The sequence below is a fragment of the Scomber scombrus genome, chromosome 3 (assembly GCF_963691925.1).
Source record: "Scomber scombrus chromosome 3, fScoSco1.1, whole genome shotgun sequence".
Lineage (NCBI taxonomy): Eukaryota > Metazoa > Chordata > Actinopteri > Scombriformes > Scombridae > Scomber > Scomber scombrus.
Genome location: NC_084972.1, coordinates 15,149,874 through 15,172,368, shown reverse-complemented (window position 1 = coordinate 15,172,368; position 22,495 = coordinate 15,149,874). Strand labels below are relative to the sequence as shown.

General features: G+C 38.0%; 2 protein-coding genes across 4 annotated transcripts in view; both read left to right on the top strand.

Moving 5' to 3' along the window:
* suox (sulfite oxidase) overlaps window positions 1-20,047 on the top strand; it is a 161,844-nt gene extending 141,797 nt beyond the window's left edge. The window contains exons 1-5 of one of the 2 annotated variants that reach the window (XM_062415865.1): window positions 11,291-11,420; window positions 14,700-14,770; window positions 15,160-15,328; window positions 16,530-16,796; window positions 17,737-20,047. In XM_062415865.1, coding sequence (XP_062271849.1) covers window positions 14,712-14,770; window positions 15,160-15,328; window positions 16,530-16,796; window positions 17,737-18,960 — 1,719 coding nt within the window. In that variant the 5' untranslated portion in view covers window positions 11,291-11,420; window positions 14,700-14,711 and the 3' untranslated portion in view covers window positions 18,961-20,047. Of the gene's footprint in view, window positions 1-11,290; window positions 11,421-14,699; window positions 14,771-15,159; window positions 15,329-16,529; window positions 16,797-17,736 lie in introns of those variants that run through there. The other variant, XM_062415866.1, reaches the window with a different exon arrangement.
* On the top strand, window positions 1,238-6,758 carry mcrs1 (microspherule protein 1). Of its 2 annotated transcripts, none has more exons than XM_062444346.1 (14): window positions 1,238-1,393; window positions 2,165-2,319; window positions 2,511-2,649; window positions 2,755-2,919; window positions 3,036-3,145; window positions 3,269-3,377; window positions 3,538-3,676; window positions 3,979-4,036; window positions 4,171-4,199; window positions 4,422-4,514; window positions 4,623-4,705; window positions 4,831-4,918; window positions 6,101-6,228; window positions 6,324-6,758. In XM_062444346.1, exons 2-14 carry the CDS (start codon window positions 2,165-2,167, stop codon window positions 6,408-6,410), a joined length of 1,383 nt encoding a protein of 460 aa, XP_062300330.1. In that variant the 5' UTR covers window positions 1,238-1,393; the 3' UTR covers window positions 6,411-6,758. The 2 variants fall into 2 exon arrangements, with proteins under 2 accessions (XP_062300330.1, XP_062300322.1); XM_062444338.1 differs by having other exon boundaries at window positions 3,961-4,036.
* Window positions 20,048-22,495: the final 2,448 nt, after the last annotated feature.

Sequence of the window (22,495 nt, the reverse complement as noted above, 5' to 3'; positions counted from 1 at the left end):
AGCATGACACATATGAGCAGGTTCACAGAATATTGTTCGTTGTTAAAATTTACACAGACAGATGGGAATGTATGGCTTGAAATAATTTTCCATTTAATAATCACTTGATTAACTTGTAGGAACTCATTTGGTATGTGGCTAACACTGTTTAAATAAAGCTTTCATTGCAAAGTTAGATTTTAAATAAAGAATAAGAATCCTAATAGTAATTCTTGTAAAAATTAATAAATCTCTTCTAAGATGTTTAAAATATGTTAGTCCTGACAGAGAAAGAAAACAACATATTTCCAACAGGACTGTGAAAATCCTACAAGAACAGAACTATTTGTCTTATAAATGGGATAAAAAGTCTAATAGGATTTTAAAATTTTTTTTAGGTATCCTGAGGTATTTCATTGGAACCAACAGGAAAAACAGATTTCCAACAGGATTGAGAAAATCCTATAAGAACCAAATATTTTTCGTAGAAAAGGGATAAAAAGTCTTGTAGGATTTTTAGAAATTTATGGGAATCTTAAAGGACTGTATTGGATAAGACGAAAATCCTGAAGGATGTTTTGATAAACAGTTGAGCATGCATATCATTGACTTTGTGTTTCGGTTCACTAAATATTTTTAAGAGAAAGCTAAAAACGTATCTCTTCAATTGAGCTTTTAATTAGCTTTTCAATCAGTATCAGTATTTTTACTTGATTTTTTTTTAATTCTATTTTTTTTAGCTACTTTTACTATTACTATTTTTATTGTTATCTTTATTCTTATATTCCATTTTATATTACATTAATGAGTTTATTTCTTTCTTCTTTCTTTTCTGTTCTTTTTTAAAAAACATTGCTCTAAGCTCATTTTATGTCCCTTTTATGTGAAGCACTTGGTGCATGTAATATCTTTTTGTTGTAAAGCACTTTGGGCTGCATTTCTTGTATGAAAGGTGAAAAATAGAGTTATTATTATCATTATTACTTTATGTCCAAAGCATGGATGTCTTTTTTCTCTTGTAATACACTCACTGGTTTTAAGCTTATCAGACAATTATCTGTTGTGTAACCAACCAACCTACAATGCATGACCTATTCTTCAAAAAGAAGACGTGTTCAGTTTAAATATTAAGAAATATCGATCTCTTACATGACATTTGACCGGCCATGTCTCCGCTCCACTGGGGGGAGGTGTTGTGCCGTGAAGCTGCGGTGCACCCTCACAAGAAGAAAACAGAGCAGCAGAGGAGCTAATGCTAATAAGCATCCGTCAAATACCTGTGGTCAGTTAGCCATGTAGCTATATAAATAAACCGCCCAAGTCAAGAAGCTAACGGGGTGTTGATATAGACCATATAGGCTCCGTATAGACTCCCATTCACGGATCTGACCACACAACTAACACAAACAGTAAGGTGAGTCGCGCGATAGCGTAGCTAGCTGGTTGTATTAGCCTGCTAATTAACTATGTTATGTTAGCTAAGCTAATGCTAGCTAGACTAACAGAAACTAGCGTTATTTTGACCAGATACTGTTGGCTAACTAGAAAGACTGTCAAAGTTACAGTGTACTATTATCTCAGGAAAGCTTTTTTGGTCGCTACAGCTATTATTTCCAAATAAATAATCACACATTGAAGACAGTCGTAAAGGCCTCATAGCTAAGGTTACAAGTAAACAAAAGGCGGTGATGAGCAGCCTCATCCCTCCTCTGACTTGCAGAGACACAAACACAGACTATTTTAAAACGGATCACACAGAGAGCTGTAAAGCGACATTGAGAATGAAAGAGATAGATTTGATGTATTTCGTCTGTTCATAACTTTGACTTTGTCTGACACACTGTCATTAATATACTTAGTGTCCAGAGATGACATGATTATTAAACACTGGTCAACATAGGCAGACGAATTCCAGGTTATTCCTTTATTTAACAATGACAGGCCAAGCTAATCAAACTATGGGTCATTGTGGCGTGTCCCTAAAGCCAATGGTACCCCTTACCTGCCCCAGCTAACTGTAATTATTGTGAGCAACATGAAACATGCTTAAGCTCATGTTCTCACATGGATTTAAACACCCTAATAAGATAGACAAACTGTGAAGTTAAAGGTTCATAAATGTGAGAGACAAAAATTAAGAGCTAAAAACTTATTTCCTGATGTGTGTCATGTTGTGACTGAACAGATGCAGGCAGGTGACCCTGTGGTTGGTGCACCGATGGGAGTAGCTGGTGCTCAGAGCCGATCAGAGGACGAAGAGTCACTCGGAGTAAAAGATGTCAAAAGGACAGCTACACAAGCATTTGGCAGTGGTGTCCCCAAACGCAGAAGTTCCTCGAGGTTTGATTTATTCTGTAGTGTATTGTATTGGTCCAAGTTCTATACTAACATAGTTAAGATTTTTTTTGGCTATAAATGGGAATATAGATGTGTTGCTGACTGCATGTGATGTAGTGTTGCTGTTGTGCGTATGTTGAGGATTTAAAGAATGAAGAATTGCTATGTAAATGTCGCCAAAATAATGTCCTCAGGTCAATAAAGAGGAAGAAGTTTGATGACGAGCTTGTGGAAAGCAGCCTCGTCAAGTCATCCAGTAGAGTTAAAGGTCCTCCTGTCATCGAGCCTGTCCGCTGTTCAGGGAGCGAGCCTTCATCCAGTGAGAGAAAAAAGGTACATAAGGCCATAAAAGATTCCCACAAAAAACACGACTGAGATAAAGCTTGCATGAGATTGATGGATGATTTAAATTTTTGTGCTCTCATGCGGCCCTGTCAGGTGGCGAAATCAGGAACAGCTCTGCCACCGCCACTTACAATGGTGATAAACCCTGCACCTATCACCAAAAGAGTGAAAAAAAGCAAGCAGCCTCTACATATTACCAAAGACTTGGGCCGGTGGAAACCTACTGATGATCTGCTGCTTATAAATGCCGTGTTGCAGGTGAGTAGCGCCAGCTTAACGTCGTTGTCATGAAAGTTGGATGTTGTTCAGGAATCACTGTGATTAGTTTCTCATGTGTCTTTGTACTATCTTGTGAAATCTTATGTTTGTCACAGACCACAGACCTAACCTCTGTTCATTTGGGGGTCAAGTTCAGCTGTCGTTTCACATTGCGGGAAATTAAAGAGAGGTGGTACGCTCTCCTCTACGATCCTGTTATCTCAAAGTAAGATACCAGAGCAGCAACTTTACCTTCCCCCTATTTTTAAAATATGTTTCTCTTTTTGTTTACACCTTTCCCCTTTGAGTTTTCTCTCAGTCAAGTTCTGTCTGTTGTCTGCCTGGTTAGGCTGGCGTGGCAGGCTATGCGGCAGCTTCACCCAGAAGCCATTGCAGCAATCCAAAGCAAAGCTCTCTTCAGCCAGGCTGAGGAGGCACTGCTGGCCAAGATTGGTTCAGTAAGTGAAATTGTTTCTTTAGCTGATGTGTACCAATCAAATAGTGGCTGAGATGTAATTCAAAAGTTAGCTGTTGTTTTATTTCAGAATACAGCGTAGCTTTGATACCTGCATTTTGAATTCACAAGAGGCTTTTTGCATTATGTTTGTCATTAAACAGACTAGTCAGCCCAAACTGGACGTGTTCCAGGAGCTCCTGAGCAAACACCCCAGTGTCTTTCACCAATCTCGCACCCCAAAAAGTCTGCTGGTACACTGGCAGCTTCTAAAGCAGTATTACCTGCTGGATGACCAGAGTGGTGAGTGCAGTTACAGTGTTTGGCACCTGATGTGGGAACCCTACTTTGCAAAATAGTTTATTGAAGAACACTTAATTTAACACTTGATACCTAATATTTGTAGTATTCAGAGCAGAACAAATCATACTCTGATCAATAATTATAGAAAATACAGAAAAATTGTTTGTCAGCATCTTTAATAGAGGTCAATTGTGATGGAAATTACATGGCTCTTTATTGAATAATCACATGTATAAAGTGAAGAGCTCTATACTCAGTATTCTGTTGTTTTTTGTGTGTTACAGTCCAGCCTCTACCTAAAGGTGACCAAGTCCTGAACTTCTCTGATGCTGAGCAGATGGTTGATGATGTAAAGTTAAAGTAAGACAGTCTTTCACATTGCAGTATTCCTATAAGATTTCAGTTTGTTGTAAAAGAGTCCACCTTCTTTCTAAAGTATTGTGTGTCCATCAGTTTTTAATGCTGATCCCTTTTTTGTGTTTCCTTAAACACAGGGAGAGCAGAGACGAAGTTTTGGAACATGGTAAGAAATTTAATTTTAAAGACACTTTGTTATTCAGCTTCATTACTTGAAGATTTGTCTAATGACAAAGCTGACGCTACAGTGAGGTATATTTACGGTTCAAGTCGTTTGTTATTACAGCCAGAAATGTCCAAATGGATTTAAATCACACAGATATAAATCTTTAATCATCTTGATATTGCTTTCATAAATGTATTTACTCTTGGTTTTCTTTCTTTTCAGAGCTGATGATTTCTGATCGTCACCAGAAAAGGGAGATCAGACAGTTAGAGCAGGAGCTGCCACGTTGGCAGGTCCTTGTCGACAGTATCACAGGTATACAAGTTTTCACTTACCAAGTACAAGCAGATGATTTTAAAATTATATTTGTCTTGAGGAACCCAGTTTGGTTTAACTTATTTATGTTCATGTCTTTGTCACCAGGTATGAGTATGCCTGACTTTGACAACCAGACACTGGCGGCGCTACGAGGACGAATGGTACGCTACCTCATGAGATCACGAGAGGTAAGTCCTTGTTTTTTCACAAATACATTACCTCAGAAGCGCTGCTGTTTGTGAACAAGACAATCTTATCTGTGAAGATGTATTTTAGTATGATGCTAATTGTCTTTTTCTTCATGTTCACACAGATAACGTTGGGCAGGGCGACCAAGGACAAACAGATAGATGTAGATCTGTCACTAGAGGGACCTGCATGGAAAATATCAAGAAAACAAGGTGAATAAACTTAAACATTTTCAGGCTATAACAGCAAAGTTAAAATAACTTGTTATTAGTTACAGGCAGCAACTGGGAATGGAAACTGCAAAATTAATTATAATTTTTTGATTATTTGAGCAAACGGCACTTACGGAAAAATGAGTCTAATGATAACCAATCTATTATATTTTTTTAAATAAACTTTCAAGCGACACTGTTACAGTATGTTCAGACCAAATGTAAAGTGACTTTTATGTACGGCGCAATTTCTCTGAACAACCTTTTTAATCCCCTTATTTGTATTAAGCCAAGACAATATCCCAGGAAAAAAAAAAATTAAATTCAGAAATGTTTGTATCCAGCAAGGTTCACATTGCTTAAGCAAAACATCATGGTTAGCCCCTCCCTTGGGCAGACACAGTCTTTCTATACCAGTGAAACGAAATGTAGATGGTAGATAATCCCAATCATTCCTACAGGTTGAACAAATATGTTCACTGATCCTCTGTTTAAGTCGTCTAGACGTTTTGCCTACACACTGTAATAGGAAGTCCACTGCCTTGACATTAAGCAGTCATATCTGTGGGGGTTACATAAAGCAGAGTGTCACAATCATGCAGAATGTGCCAGGCAGGGCATTTGTATGTGTGACTATCGTTATATCTCAAAAGATCAATGCTTTTCATGGTTTTAACAGAGTTCTGATTTTAGTTTGTTTCTTTTATTGATTTTCTTGTCATGTTAAAACCCCGGAAGACAACATTAATGAGTAAATGAGCTACAATAAAAGTTGAAAAAGCATATTACATTAAGAGTTTAACAGTAAACTTTTTGGGAGTTGTTTGATAAGATTTGATTGAAAGTGAACCAACCGAGATTTTGATTCAAACATTGCTGACTCATGATAAGTGCACAGAAGAATGTGACATCACCTTTTTCCAACTTAGCCCAGCTCAAACAAAACTGCGAAGAGCACACAGACAAAAGAAATCTCAAATTAAATGTGAATTAACCAAAACTTCTCCGATTTTGGCAAAAAAGACGTGTACATGTAGGATTCTAGTCAGTTATTATAAAAAGCTTACTTAGGAAAAAATGTTTTCAGGGCCTTTTTAAGGCTTATGTTGTATTTTCAACTTACTGCAATATGAAGCTGCAGACAGTAAACTCAACAATTTTTTTATGTATTGATGTTTCTAGGAATTATTAAACTGAAGAATAATGGCGACTTCTTCATTGCCAATGAGGGTAGACGACCCATCTACATTGACGGCAGACCGGTTCTGTCGGGCAACAAGTGGAAGCTCAACAACAACTCAGTGGTGGAGGTGTGTGGATATGATTTTAAATCTGTAGCGGTCATGATATATTTGATGGATACCGAGTGAAACGTGGCTCTAACTGACTGTATCTGTCCCTACAGATTGCAGGCCTTCGCTTCGTGTTTTTAATTAACCTGGAACTCATCTCACTAATAAAAGCTGAAGCAGCCAAGATGACACAGCAGTGAATGTCCGCCATCCAGCAGGAGAATCCACATGAAGGACGTACTGGCAGGTGTATGGATCCAGTCTGTCCCTCTGTGTAGAACAGTGGTTAACAGATGCTCATTTCTAGCACAGCAGTGCTACCAAGAATCGGACTGACAATGGACATGTTAACATGACATCTGAATTTTAAGGCTGCATCTAAATCTTGGAGCAAGATGGTGTGACAGGTTTAGGTGATGTTTGGACATTTTCCATGTTGTAATGTAGACACTCTCATGGTAGAGCCTTGTTTTTCCACTTTTTTCAGAATATTGTATTTAAATTCTGTAGTAAAGCTTTTTCAAAATATTAAACTTGTATACACATGAGATTCTGAAATTGTCTTTACAGTCCTATTAACTCTTGACACCTTAAGTTTAACATATTAACAAAGAACTGTGAGAAACAGTACATCTTTGCAATTGGGAGGGATTCAGTGATCTACAGTATGTTACTTTAAACAGTTACTGCAAAACTAGTGACCTACACAGACTATTTACACTCATGGGTGTCAAAACGAAGTTTATATGATCTGAAATAATTTTTTGATCAGTAAGAAATCAGAAAATTACGAAAAGACTGAGCACCAATGAGGGATACATGTCAAATATTCACCTCATGGTTGACTCAAATCCTGAAATGTTCAAGGGAATTTTGGAATAGCGGAGTGTGTTAAGTGCTTCAAGATCCTGTAATAAAAAGTCAGTGAAAGTCTCTAACTTTATCAATAAAAGCTAAAAAAAAAAAAAAAAAAAAGTGATGCATCAACTACATTTGAACAGGTTTTACCAAACTGAAGCTGGAGTTAATGGTTCAGTTCTATCAAGCTGAGGATGGGGAGACTAATGAGGGATACATTTATGTCTATTTCTGACTTGCTCCAGTATATATTTTCTTATGAAACACTGAAGTATATAATCCAGCCTGTGGGCTTTTTGATGCAATCAGATGAAACAACCTGCAATCTCTCTTCCACTGAATTGTTCGTCACTCTGTATCTGCAGCCTGTGGCAGACGTTGTAGCGGCACAGGACTAGTGATCTGAAACAACTGTATTGTTGATTGTATATACATTACCAGCAGGTAGTGCTAGAGAGCACAGTAGTGACAGACCACAGGGGCAATATTGTAGGTTTTATTCTGAGAAATGTCATTTCAGGATAACTGGTTACACAGATAGAGAAAACTACAAAGCCATACAACAATCTATGCAAAAACAATAATCAGAAACATAGCATTACATTTATTTTTATTCCACTGCACAGCAAAAAATCTTAAAGATATTTACTGCTTGCATACTTAAATAGATTGCACCCAACTGTACAACCTACACACAATATCATTACTTAAATATTTATTTTAAGTGTTTAGTTACAGTGTGGCCTGCCTGTGACTTTCTTTTTGTATGTGGAAATGTAATGTCTGTCCTGTACCTGTGGGCATAAGGGATTGTTTTGTCTAAAATGTTTCAATGAGCAACAGGATGTTCTGGTCCATTTACAAAGTGTACTCCACTGACCTGAGGGTGTGAGAGGGCAGCGAGGACTGTGGACAACCTGAACACCATTAACCTGGATTACCTGAAAAATGATATGTGCATGTAAAAAAGAAAAATATTCCTGTGGCTGAATCCTAACATGAGCATAAAAGTGCACTAAGGGTTTTGGAAAATGTCATCAAAACACAGACAGTGCAGTCCAGTGAATCAGTTGTTACTATAGCAACTAAATCCTAAGTACGTGCCTCAGGTTATGTTTTGACTGCATTCCCCAAACATGGCAAAGCTCACACTGGGACAGTTTAAACATGGGAAAATAGTAAAGCCCCCAGCCATATTTTACACAACAGGGACCAAATCCAGACACATCATAAATATGAGTGATTTCAGGTTACCAGCTTTTCAGCAAGGAAATACCTAAAAAGTGTTGCATTGAGAGAGAAAAAATTAAAATGCATTGGTACCAGATGGTTTAGTGTCTGAACTAGAAGGAGTATATATAGAACAAAGCAGTTGTTTGCTGAATTTGCAGTAATCCTTTAACTTTTGTGTCCGTTGTCCTGTAGTTTCTGTTGGGTTGGTGGCACACAGAAAATCAGGTGGAATTTGAGTGTGAAATATCTTCATGGTGTCAGTCTTCATCTCTTCCTTTTTGATACTAATTACTGCACATCAAAAAGGGAATATCAAAAGAAGTGCTTCTGATACCTGCCACAACCATTTGAAGGAGGGAAAAGACTGTTTTAAAAAGGAAAAAATATCAAATAAATATAATTTGTACTCTACTTTTAGGTTTAAGTTAAATATGCATCATGTAACATTAAGGAATCACTGCTGCATTGCATTTTATTAACAAAAGTGTATTTACTATTAAGAAAAACAAGATTATCATTGAGAAGACTGACACTGGCTGCATTATACATTGAGATGATGCAACTATGTTGGATTATTTACTGTTCTTTTGGTGGGAACTGAGCTAAAGATAAAGAGATCGCTGCTGGAAAGGTCTAAAATCAGATTCTTATTGTCTTAAGGACAAAAAAGAGTTAACAAATGCACATATGGTGGATCCATGGAGGCAGAAATGGGACAAGTGGCAACATGTGAATGGAGGCAGTTTATGGAAAAATGTAGACTTAATGTTGAGAAACAGTGAGTCAAAATCAGGTTCAATTCCAAGTTAGGTTTCATATATAAAGAATGTGTCTCAGTTTTGTGGTCTATAAAAATCAAGATATTTGAAAAAAAGGAAAATCAAGTGATCATACATAATATAGAATATTATTCAAAATATGTTCTAAGTGAAAAGCTGTTACAAGATTAAATTGAAGGGGAAAAAAGTTGACCAGTTAATGTACTGCACCAAGTTAGATGTGATGAGTGAAAATATAAATGGACAAATGTTAGATTGTAAGATTTTCATTAATATAATGTGTAGTGTCCATGGGTGGGTGAACAGTCTGTGTCAGTGGGGTTCCCCGCCTTGTTGATGAGAACACCTGTAGTCCAGCTGTGAGATACAGACTTAATCTGCATCTTTCCCACCAAGCATCACAATAAAAAAGCTTTTTGATATTTATATTATTACTGCTGATTTGATGCTGTTGTTATTGCCAAACACATATTCCATTTTTAAATTTTCAATCATGGCAGCAAGTCACATCTAACTACCTACATCATGGTCAAACTGCATACTTTGACACCATAACTACAGGCCGTCAAGTGAAGTGTTACATGCCGTGTTGTGTTTGGTGCTGTTGCTTCCAGTTGTGTCCAGTATCTCTGTCCAGCGGCGTTATTCTACTGCCTTGTGCCTTCTGCCTAACAAGTCGGCTTCCCTTATTTGGGAGCTTGTTTTTGGTTGATCCTTAATAAATCACTGCCTTGCCTAGTTTGCTCTCTGGTACTCTTTATTGTATGCTTTTGGTTATTTGTTTTGCTTGTTACTTCCCCCTCCCCTAGGCCTTATTGGGGTCGTAACATGAAGCAATGAAGTTTCCTGATAAACACATACTCATTGACTCCTGTTGATAATGACAAATGTTTCTGTTGAGCTTCTGTTTTTTTACACAGTCAATACAACACTATACAATACTCTGTTGACAATGTTGGGCTTTATTCAAACTTTAAATCCCTATGCCCTCCTGCATGACACTGTTTACCGTGTGAATTTAGGTGCGTTCAGGGTGTGCTCGGAAAGTGTGATTACTGGAAGTGATAAGGACATGAAGAATCAGTGTACAGGAGCAAGTCTAAACTAACCTGCTGTGAAGCCTCTGGCACATTCTTTGATTGGTGCACAGTCCCAAACACATTCAATAAAATTACCACCAGACATCTGACACATGTGCACTTGGAAATTTATGGGCTCCTGAAGCCACCTGTGCATGGAGACAATGGTAACACTTTCTATTAAGCCACCCTTTAATTTGATTTAATGACGATGACTGACTACTTCTTTACTGACAGGCTGTTTAAAATGTACTTTAAAGTATTGCAGTAAAAGTAGTAGTTTGGTCAGTGTGTGCATCAGTGTTTAGCAGCATGTTACTGTTGTAGCTGTTGGAGGTGGAGCTAGTTTCACCTACTTTATACACAGTTAGCTGGTTTAGTTCAGTGGTTCCCAACCTAGGGGTCGGGCCCCTTTAAAAGGTCACCAGATCAATCTGAGGGGTGGTGAGATGATTAATTGGAGAGGAAAGATGAAAAAACAAAGTTATGATACACAAATCTTTGTGAAGAAACTGTTTTCAGTTTTTGGACTCTTCTCTAATCTTTGATGAATCTGATCTTTTGCTGAAATGTTGGATCATTTGAACATTTATTGAAATGAAACCATGTGAGAAGTTTAGAGGGAAAAATGACTATTTAGCAGTGGTTAGTGTTACTTTTCTTTTTAATTACTGATCTTTATTGTGCTCTTGCCTTGACATCCGGTCTTAGAATTTGAGAAAACATGGTCATTTTTTTGTTTCTGTTTGCCAGTGGTTTTATTTTTGTATTATTCTAAATATAAAAACAACCAATTTGTTTAAATTTCTGTTCGTTTTTCAATTTCATCTTTTGTATTTCAAAACTAAAATCAAATAACCACTCGTTTTTTGTTTTTCGGTACTAAATTAAATAGAATTACCAAAAAATACAAGTACCTCAAAACTGTACTAAAGTAAATAGTACTTAGTTTGAATAGACTAGCTATTTCATGTTTCATTTGCTAGACGTCCAGTAGCCATACTCCCACAGTGTTCATCTATACATCAATGTCTAAAATGTTGTCCTACTTTGACTCTATATTTATCTTGGTGGCTGGCTCGCCTCAGCTGTAGGGAGTGTTGCAGATGATAAGTGAACACTAGTTCTCTTCTTGAACGTCGCTCAGTCCGTGTTCCGTTTCAGAGCAACGTAGTGAGTTTGTTTCGGCTTATCACCGGGGAGGGCATCTGTGTGTAAACCTGTCCATCCATGGTCCAAGCAGGCGACTGACACAACCAAAGTGAGTGTTGCTTTGTCCGGGAGAAGGACCTGAAGCTAAAAGTCACATTTATTGTGTTTATGAACATGCTGTATGTGAGCTGCTGTGTGAAGCCGGGCGGGCTAATCTCAGCCTGCTAACTGGACTGTTAGCTAAATTAACGCCGCCAGCTTCATATAAAGGTTATTGCGACGATGATTAAATGTGTGGCCGCTGTTTCACCATTTGAACTGAGTTGTTTATATGACGATATATTTTAGTGTCTGCTGTGTTACTTGTACCAACATGAGGCTAAATTAACATACTGCTAGTTTCTCCTGCTGTCAGCCTCTCAGTAGTGAAGTGGACATGTGTGTAAATATCCTACATAACCAAGTTTACTGTAAATTATTCTTGTGTATGATATGATACACATATTACTGTCAGAGGACTTGCATCAAATACTGTTGCAGCTCTTTCCAGGTATAAAATATGACGATGAATGCAAAGTGTATCTATAAAAAGCTTAGTGTGTTGTTGTGTCCACACACACACACACACACACACACACACACACACACACACACACATACACACACACACGAGTACATTTAACAGCATGAAAATTAGGAGGGAATGCAGGTTGTCCATACAGTTTGTTGTCAGTAAACTTGCAGTTTAGGAAGTCCATAGTTTTTCAATCCCTGAGAAGTACAGTTTTCCTCCTGTTTTTCCCCTCACTCAGCCCTTGTTGCGCAACACAAACAGGTGGTTTTTTAATTCAAATTTGGGAGCTCTGTATCCCTCAAACTTTTCCACTTCATATCTTAAATGTAACACTCCTTAACTTAATTGATCAAGAGAAATGTAAATGTGCCAGGATCTGTCAGTCTGTTATCAGTCAGATAAGAGGGACTGCAGATAAGGAAAATCTTTGCTCTTGCCACATAAATATATTTCCTATACTTCATTTCTTTATCTGTATTTCCTTTGCACAGTCAATATTTCATTTCAAGTTTTATATCTGATTTCAAAAGCATTACTATTCTATTCTAAAATCATATTTACATTTTTTGTTTTTCATTATTATTATTATTATTATTATTACTTTACTGTCATTCCATGTACAGTATATTCTTCTGTGTTGCATATGTGGTAGCAAACACAAAGACACATTATTTAATCTAAACCAATTCTGAAGAGGTGTCAATGTTTGTAGCTGTGAACATAACATTTGATTTAGTTTTGATACTGAGTTGTAACATTAGTATTACAGTTTACTCTTACCTATCTGTTAAAAAGCATCAAATGCAACTTTGTCAGCCAGTTAACCTTCAGAGAGATGAAATATAATAAGTGTTACTTAGACTTTCTGCTAACAGCTGTTTTTTTTCTGCAAAATGTTAATTAAAGTGAGTTTAGGTCATGACACAATTTTAGTTCAGTTATAGTAACATAATGACTCTCCATTATCCTTCTTCTTTATGAAAGAGTGCCTCTTTCTCTCACTGTAAACAAAGCAAGACTCAGGAGGAGAGGACTGCTTTCCCTTCAGTAATCTCAGAGTTTAAGTGGCACTCTTCTAGCTGCTGGTTGGCTTGCTGGCTTGCTGCCTCAGTGAAAGTTGGAGATAACCCCCAAGTACACGTAATCACAGTGGCCACCGTTATTAGTGATAAGGCAGGTGTAATTGATTGATAAAGCTTCTTTCTTCCGTGTGCTACCTGTAGTTTTATGAGTGGCATAGAGTAGATGTTGACTTTTCTTCTTTTTAAAAAATTGTATTTCTTAAAATAGCTTTACCATTTTTTGCCTTTTTAATTTTAGTCCAAACTTCCAATTAATAGTAAATGGTAAAGTTTAAAATGTCTTTCCAGTTAGCCAGTCACAGGTCTTTCCTCATGAAGTTTAAGACAAATATGTTAATCTAAAACTGAGAGACATTTAGTCCACTCCTTTATTCAGACTGGAGCCTTTACTGAGTCATGTCCTGCATCTTTATTGTTGAAATGTCAAGTCTTGGTCAACAGAAGAAGAAAATTGCATTTTCCAATTTTATGGTGATAAGTTTCGGTTAGTTACTTGATCCTGTGCTGTGTTTACATACATTAACATTTCTGTGGTCAGGCAGGAGTAAACAGGGTTGAGCCCTCCTCCTTGTCTCTGTTCACTCCCCCTCAGCTGGTTGGCTCCTTTTGAAAATTGAAGTAACTGCTGGTTGGTCAGTTCAGTAGGAGTCGATGTGTTTAAAGGTTCAGTTGGGCATTTTAACGAGACTATAAGGGGGCTATAAACATAGAGTACGTTTGGTGAGTTGTGCTGAAAAAGGTAAAACGAAGCAGTTATCTAGTTCACTGTACAAAATGTGTGTGAAGTGTAAAATTATGCACACAGCAGAATGTCACCAGATAAACTTATATAACACATACTCAGCCAGTATTCAGCAGGGCTGTTTCTTGCCTGTCTATAGAGCTGCAATTGATAATAGAAAATCTGCAACTATTCTGACTATAGGCCAAAATACATATTTTTTGCTGTTTTCACCTTCATGAATTTGAGGATTTGAAGCCTTCTTGTGTCTTACATACAGAAAACAGAATATCTGTAAATTCCTGTTGATTGGATAAAATTAGACATTTAAAGACGTCACAATGAGCTCTAAGAAATTGTAATAGGTATTTGTCACTATTTTATAAACAAGAACATTAATTAATTGACAAAACAATAGGTAGATTAATTGACACTTTTATATCATTTTAATCAGGTGTAGGCAGTCAGCTGTTTGTGTACACTAAGTCTGAGTGACAACATTAGCATTTACCACCAGCCAAGTGCTGGTGAATGGACACTTTTCTATTTTTTAAATTTCAGACTTGCTGGCTGATTGCTTTTAGTGAGTTAATGAATCTAGCAGCTTCTCCAGCCTGAGAATGGTTGTTAATATCATGCAATATCAATATTGGTTTCCTATTGAGTGGCATAAGCATAACTTAAATCTGTCCACAGTTTAGTAATGCAGATGTATGGTCAAGTAGAGCAGAGTTTTAATCAACAACTATTTTGATAATCGATTAATCTTTTATCAGTTCATTAGTGGAAGTTGTGATTTGCCTTTTTTTCACTATTATTGCCAGACCACAGATTAAATTATTAAGAACGAATTGAAACAAAATGGCAAGTTATTCTGATTATCAGAATAAATTCTGCGAGGCAAACTATTTAAATCTGAGTTTACCAAATTATATATGACCATGTTTTTGTTAATATTTTAAATCGAAAGAAGGTTGTTCACTAACTTTTCTTAATTCATTGTCTCCACAGAATATCAGTGCAATGCTGCTTCTCAGACGCTGCCAAAGCCTAACTCGATTTGGCCCCCTCAAGTCCCAAAGGTACAGTATTACATCAGTATTTGTCAAAGATTATGGACCGGCACCAATTACAGGTCTGAGCTTCATAAAGGATACCAAAACTGTGAACAGTGGACCCCAGGAAGAGTAGCTGTTGCCTTGGTAACAGATAATGGGGATCCAAATAAACTAAACTAAACTAAACACAGGGTTTAAATTTGTTAATAGAATATTGTGTACAATAAACTAACTAGTGGTGTTCATCAGTCTTTATATTTTATTTTACACTCTGTGAATACCTCAGAATAGTATAATTATACATGCATACACACATATACCACTGTACACAGTTGTACTCAATACCTATATATAAATAATGAGTTTGTCTTGATCTGCATAGAAGTTAGATTTTCATTGTTTTCATTTCTTAGACATCGGGTGACACCTGCCGTGGCATCGTGTGCGGTTCGTCTCTGGAGCAGCAGCAGTGATGACCAGAGATCGCACCAGCATGCTCACAGTTCCAGCTGGAGACATGGCCTGGCGGGACTGCTGGCCGGTACAGGGGCTGTATTAGCTTATGTCCTCCACCACCACAAGGTTAGGAGGCCAAGAGATCTGTAAAGACTGTAGATGTTAACTTTTTGGTTTTTCTCATATTGCAAAATGATGTCAAAACAAGCAATTTAAAGACACAAATTTAACATTGTTCTTGAAATCTTATAGACCAAACAATTAATAAAATACTATAATTCCGTAATTAGTTTCGACAAAATCAGGTTGCAGTCTACCAGCTACAATCCTTTACCAGATGGTTCTTTTTTACCACCAAATAAATCCCTTGCTCATTTTGCAAGTAAATGGCAGCACAGCAGAGGAAATTAGCTTTGTCTGACAGATGTGTTGTTAAACATCATTGAAGAATAATGTGCTGATCTAGAGCAGCATCATTTAAGTGTACTGTATGTTACAGTTTTAATGGTAAAAGTAGGCGATTATGCGGTACAATTTAAAGTTCAGTTACATTTCATTGAAGCAGGAAGAATTTATAGTGTTATACTGCTATCAGTCACACACCCTTTTTATGGTTTTTTGCAAACAGTTACCAGATGTCACAATGACCGATCACATCTGCTGGTGCACACTTGACAGCTCATTTGTCAGTTTTCACTGACTCAACATGTGCACTCATCCTGAGCTGAGCTGAGCTATGCTGAGCTGTGCTGATCATACTGCCTGATCTCTTCAGCAGAGGAAAGAAGAGTTGCAGGAAGTGCAGACTTAAGAAACGTTCAAACCGCTGACTATAAATGCAGAAATGCTGTAGTAACATCCTGTTTAGGTCATTATCTTACTTTTCACATTTGTTAAACTAATTGAAGTCAACTCAAAACTGAAATGTATGTTCTTGCACCTGAAAGTGATCGGACTAGATGATTCATTTATTTCAAAATCAGCACAGTAAGAGCAATAAGGGCAAAGTTCTCCTATCAGAGAGTATACAACCATATAAATGATGTGTGTTCATCCATACAGATCTTACACGTACATTGAGAAAACTTTAACCTCTCTAAGCACCAGAGCAGCCCTTCTGTATAAATGTGTGAATAATTAACACAGTGATACTGCTAAATGTCTCTCTCAAGATTAACTACTTCCAGAAACAGTAGTAAATCATGTAACTGCTCCAACTTTCTGTTCTACTATGATCCAGCACAGGTAATTGATTGTTTTTACAGCATGTGTCATTTGCACAATTACGATCACAAAACTGATGTTGCCTCTCATCTCTCCTGTGCAGGCTCAGCAGGCCGACACATCTCAAACCACAGACAAGACCTCTTCTCTTCCCATTTTCAGCCAGGCAGAAGTCACAAAGCACCGCTCTCTGGAAGACGGTGTGTGGGTGACTTACAAAGGCAGCGTCTATGACATCACTGAGTTTGTGACCATGCACCCAGGTGGGGATAAAATCTTGTTGGCAGCGGGCGGGGCACTTGAACCCTTTTGGGCTCTGTATGCTGTACACAACCAGGAACATGTGCTGGAAATCCTCTCAGAATATAAGGTGGGAATATAAGAGTTGGTTTCTATTAATACTTCAAAAAACATTATTAAAAAATGCTCAAGTCAATCAAACAAGCTCTCAAAGTTAGAGGGTACATTCGTGTCACTAGCTTCTTTACTATCACACAAAAAAGTGTATTTACTATGAAGCTAGTGAACTACAGGTAGAATATAGTCTTTCAGATAAAAGGTTGCTTTTTCAGCAGACATTAACTGGTCTTGCAGGCGGAAAGTTTCCAAGTTGTGAGCAAAACAGTTTAGTCAAAGTAACCTTATGTGTAGACAGCTGAAACATGTCGACGCCATTTTATAACATTGCTTCACCTTGGGATTGCTATTGTGATGCTGTATTTGGACAACCAATCAAAGTCCAACCTGCAACAAAGGAGCGTGTTTATTTTAAAGTTCAAGTGAGAGTTGATGGCCATTAAAAGCTTTAATCTGCATATCCAGTAACAGCATTTCCTCAATCATCTTTTTAGAATGAAAGGCCATTAATCATCTCTCTTTTGATTCCTCAAAAGAGAGATCGATATGAACGATATGAACTTCCTTGTGTATAACAACATTACCACATGAGGGCTGTTGAATTTGATCCTTGAATACGATCATGTCATTTATTTTGTCTGTCAAGCATTTGGTCCCTGAGGATACATATGAAATGCATATGCACTGCATTGTCTGTTCCAAGGTAAAAATAGTATCTGTTGACTAAGTACTGGCACTCCCTCAAGTGGCCAGTGAAAAAAATACTCTGTAGCTGCCAGCATAACAGAAGAGCATTTATTGTACAATATGACACCTTTAGGACAGGGGAGCATGAATTGGTATGCAGCAAAGGAAATGTGTATTTGAGCTCATTTGAGACCAATAGAAATGGTTTGCATGAGATAGACCCATGTGGACTAATAACACTTCTCTGTGTCTGTTGATAATAAAAGGTTGGTGAACTGAATGCAGAAGACAAGAAGAAGCAGCAGGCTATTAAATCATCCGACCCCTACTCCTCTGACCCTGAGCGTCACCCCGTACTGCGCATCAACAACCTCAAACCCTTCAATGCTGAGCCGCCACCTGAAATCCTTTCTGACAGCTACATCACCCCCTCTGCTTTCTTCTTCAAAAGGAACCACTTGCCAGTTCCTCAGGTGGACCCAGCGTCATATCAGCTGCACGTGGAGGGACTGCCTGGAGGAGTGCTGACACTGTCTTTAGAGGACTTGAAGACTCGATTCCCCAAGCACACTGTGACCGCCACGCTACAGTGTGCAGGTAACCGCCGTTCTGAGATGAATACGGTCAAACTGGTGAAAGGACTGAACTGGGGCATCGCTGCCATCAGTAATGCCACATGGAGCGGTGCTAAGCTCAGAGATGTACTGCAGGCAGCTGGATACGGGCCAGAGGTGGCACAGTGGGCTCGCCACGTACAGTTTGAGGGGCTGGACAAAGATGTGACGGGGACGACTTACGGTGCCTCCATCCCTCTAAACAAGGCAGTTACTGAGGAAGGTGATGTGCTGCTGGCTTATGAAATGAATGGTCAGGAGCTTCCGGCTGACCATGGCTTCCCTGTCCGTGTTGTGGTACCGGGTATAGTGGGCGCACGCAATGTAAAGTGGCTGGGTAAGATCATAATAAGTGCAGAGGAGAGCAGCAGCCACTGGCAACAGAACGACTACAAGGGCTTCTCCCCTGGGACAGACTGGGACACGGTGGATTTCAAGTCTGCTCCAGCAATCCAAGAGCTGCCCATTCAGTCAGCCATCACCACACCAGCAGACGGCGCTGTGGTGGACCGCAGCGACGAGGAGGTGACCGTGAAGGGTTATGCATGGAGCGGCGGTGGCCGAGAGGTGGTGCGCGTAGATGTTTCTCTGGATGGAGGGAAGACGTGGCAGGTGGCCCAGCTGAGGAACAGCGATAAGGGACAAGCTCCTGAACCTATGCCGCCACCGGGACGAGCTTGGGCCTGGAAGCTGTGGGAGGTGACAACTCCTCTTCCTCCCGAGGCTCAAGAGCTGGAGATTATCTGCAAGGCAGTTGACAACAGTTACAACATGCAGCCAGACACAGTTGCTCCCATCTGGAATCTGAGAGGAGTGCTGAGTAACGCCTGGCACCGAGTGAAGGTGAAGATCAGAGAGGACGAGTGTGAGGAATAGACTCTGTGAGATGTGTCAATACACAAGAAACAAGATATTTATACAGTCTTGTTTCCTGAAAGAATTTCAGCAGTATCTAGAACAATGTTGCTGAAGGCTGTAAATGATAAAACCAAAACATGTCCAGTTTTGTCATATATAGATCCATTTACACTTATGTCTTAATTGAGAAAGTGATTCAGATAATCCTGAATCTTTTTGATCTATAGGAAAGAAAACATTTATTTTTCTAATCATCCTTAATGCCGAAGATGTACGCACAGTTTATGAAAAGGGTTGAATTGTTCTTTGTGATTAACTTGCATTATAACTTAAAAGCCTCATTTTTATTAATATGATGGAATATGTAGAGAATGAAGTTAATTATTTAGTAATTTTATTTATAGTGAAGGCTGTTAGAGTTGCGTGGGGTGTCTACTTAAGGAGTTTATCAATACTGCAATTAATTGATTTTGAATGAAGACATTTGGGGTTTTGTTTACCTGCAGCTGTGCTTCTGTTCGAGATTAACCTCTACAGGCCAGGAGATGTGAAAATAATAATTTTTCACGAGAAATTTTAGTCGTTTTAAGAAGTCAGCGTTATTCAGGTTGTAAACTTCTCCTCTCTGTTTCAAAGTTGATTTGAAGCACCAGACCTGACTGTGGTCTCTGTTGGAGATCTGCGTGCATATCAAACTACACTACAACACATTACAGATTTCTGGATTGATCTGATGTGTAACAAATGCTCTATTATCAGGTGAGTGTGAGGTAATGGGGATATAGAGGAAGATAACGAGAGTGTATGTTAACTCCTATCAAGCAGACAAATGATCAGTAAATAATGTGTCAGGCTAGCTACAGTTAACCTTTATATACACGCTTTTGAAACTCATTTAAACTGCAGTGACCACACAGCTTTTCCAGAAGTAACCCTGCTGTTTTTCAGGGTCATATTCAGTCATATTAATGTTAAAATATACTGACAGTTGAATCTGCTGAATTCCTGTCATAGCAGTTAGCCCTGAGATTAACTTGGATTACACCACGTGTTGTATAAAATGTGCATTACCGTTGAAGATGATGAATAAACAACTCTAATTTTACACTTGAAATACTTGTGCTGATTCAATTGCTGCTTATTGCTCCAACTGGTGAAGAGTCAGAGCCATGAAGCGCATTTCTGAATAAGGCGTTCCCAACCACCACCATCATATTATATCTTTGGAAGAATGGTATTCATTCCTCTAGTAGAGTTCAGAGAAAAATCAATAAAAAGGATCAATGAGGCTGTTCTGGAGTCATGTGGCGGCTCAACACCTTACTAAGACATTTTATGTTGGTTTTTCCTTTTATTTGTCACCTGTTTGATTTTGGTGCCGCTCAACTTTTGACATGTTGACGTCGTGGCTGACAGCAGTTTTCGTAAGTTGATAGAAAAACATTTACTACAATTACTCTTGTTCAAAGGTTTAATTATTCAAAATATAGCATGTATAAATGTTTTCCAGTTTTCACATGCTAGTTAAAAAAAATAGGTGTGATGTATAGTTTTGGTTCAGACTTTTGAGTTGGAACATATGTAAGCACACTGACCTTATTTTTTTTTTTCAAAGGAGAAAGTCCCCAGAGGTTTTAACAGCATGAGTAATATACTGCGTAATCACTGTTGTTATGGGAACCACATGAACTCACTTTTTTTTTGTAAACTAGAAAACTACTGGATTTGCTCAGGACTTGTGTTTCACTGTGAGATCTGGAAAAAACACCACAGATGTCATTACACCAAGGGGATCATTCCAAGTCTTACAACATGAATTTAATGACCTGAAAGATTACATTGCACTCACACAGTGATACATTTTGTGGTTGTGAAAGCCAAAGTTGTTTCTGGTAAAATTCAGTTCCCAGTTCCTAAAGTAGAAGCTGAAACCATCATGGTGCAGTCATTTGCTGAGGATGGCTAATAATTACAACATTTTAATTACTTCAGCAGAAAAAATTTAAGTTTCAACTGTCTGTCCAAAGTCACATGTTGATACTAAAATCATCACCCTGGATTTAGATACTTTGGCTTTGACACCAATCTTTGTTAAAGTATACAATAAAATTATACCAAGTTATGATGAGATATTTACTTTTATTTAATCATTCCTAAATGTGGTAACAGAGGAAATGGGATATGAAATTACTCAGACAGCTTCCTGAGAAATGTGGTTGCAGCTGGAAGGAAGGTGGACAGGAGGAAAAAAGGGAGGAGAGTTTCATGTGATAGATGAGGGGATATATCAGGAGAAAAAAATTACAGGAGGAGATAGACTATAATAAGAAAATCTGACAAATATAAAGTAAAATTTACAGTTATTTGAGTTATCGTTAGTCTAAAACTATCCTGTTTTAATGTCAGCTTGTGTGATTTCTTAATAAACTGGGAGTCATGATGTTCCCATGATGACAAGTAGTTTGTCATTAGGCCCAACAGGATTAAAAGGATGTAGATGATCTCCTGCACGTCATTTTCTTTGCAAGAGAATGAAAAAGACATTTTTATATGATAAACCAGATATATTCTAGTTGTTTACATGTGTCATAAAAGCCGTGGGACCTGTTTGTATATCAGTATCTGGAGGGGATTCATCCGCCGGGAGGGCTGCTTCTTATAAACTTTCACCATTCTGATCTGTCTCTGACTCATAAATGACTAAAGCTGAGGTGAACAGAATTGAGCTAAACAAATAAAACATTATTTATATTGCTGTAACAATTGTTCTGTTGGTTTCATGTACAAAAACATGACGCTGGTATGAGTGTGTGTGAAGCAGAATACAAATGTGCACTACTCACAAGGGTTTAAGAGAAATGACAGAGAATGAAAGTTGGCAAAGTGAAAAATATCTGCTCGCTTTAGAGGAAGATGAGAGGAAGAAATCACTTCATATAAATATTAGCCTGTGATATTAAACTAACCATAATAATGTTCTACAATACTATGCTGCTGTGTGTTTGTTTTCAACACAGTTACCGCTTTCATCATACACGTTTTTTAAAAAGAGCTCATACTGTACTCTCACTCCTTACTTGGTCCTACTTTCTGTTCCTTTTTTTGTTGTTGTCAGTAATAATATATCTGTCACAACAGTGACATATACAGTCAATCGGAAGCAGATAAAGCTGACTCTTAGTTTTACTGTTTTCTCTGTAAGCAGATAAAGAGAATTGTGTCACGTTGGTGGTAAATGCAAACCAATGCACTGCTGCTTTCACTTCATGTCTCTGTGTGGTAAGTTGTGATACAGTGTGGAATGTAAAGATGGAGGCAGAAAAGACTTTAGTTTTAGAGTTTAATCATTAAACCAATGAAAACAGAATCATTGTGGGATTAATGACAGTGATTAACTTAATGCTAATATGCAAAAAAAATGCTAACACTGCAGGTTTTGACTGTCTGCAGTTCACCAGATACTTTGTCAGGTCCTTAGTTGAGTCCCTTTTGTGTTGACAGTAGGTGAAAAAGTTATTTATTTCACTTTCTGGAAAATGTCGATTTGAGCTCT

Bases quoted from the DNA above. Each gene is read 5' to 3' on its own strand.
- mcrs1 (XM_062444338.1), top strand. From the start codon at position 2,165: ATGCAGGCAGGTGACCCTGTGGTTGGTGCACCGATGGGAGTAGCTGGT. The intron at 3,378-3,537 runs GTAAGTGAAATT...GTCATTAAACAG, and splicing joins TGCTGGCCAAGATTGGTTCA to ACTAGTCAGCCCAAACTGGA. The intron at 4,919-6,100 runs GTGAATAAACTT...TGATGTTTCTAG, and splicing joins GAAAATATCAAGAAAACAAG to GAATTATTAAACTGAAGAAT.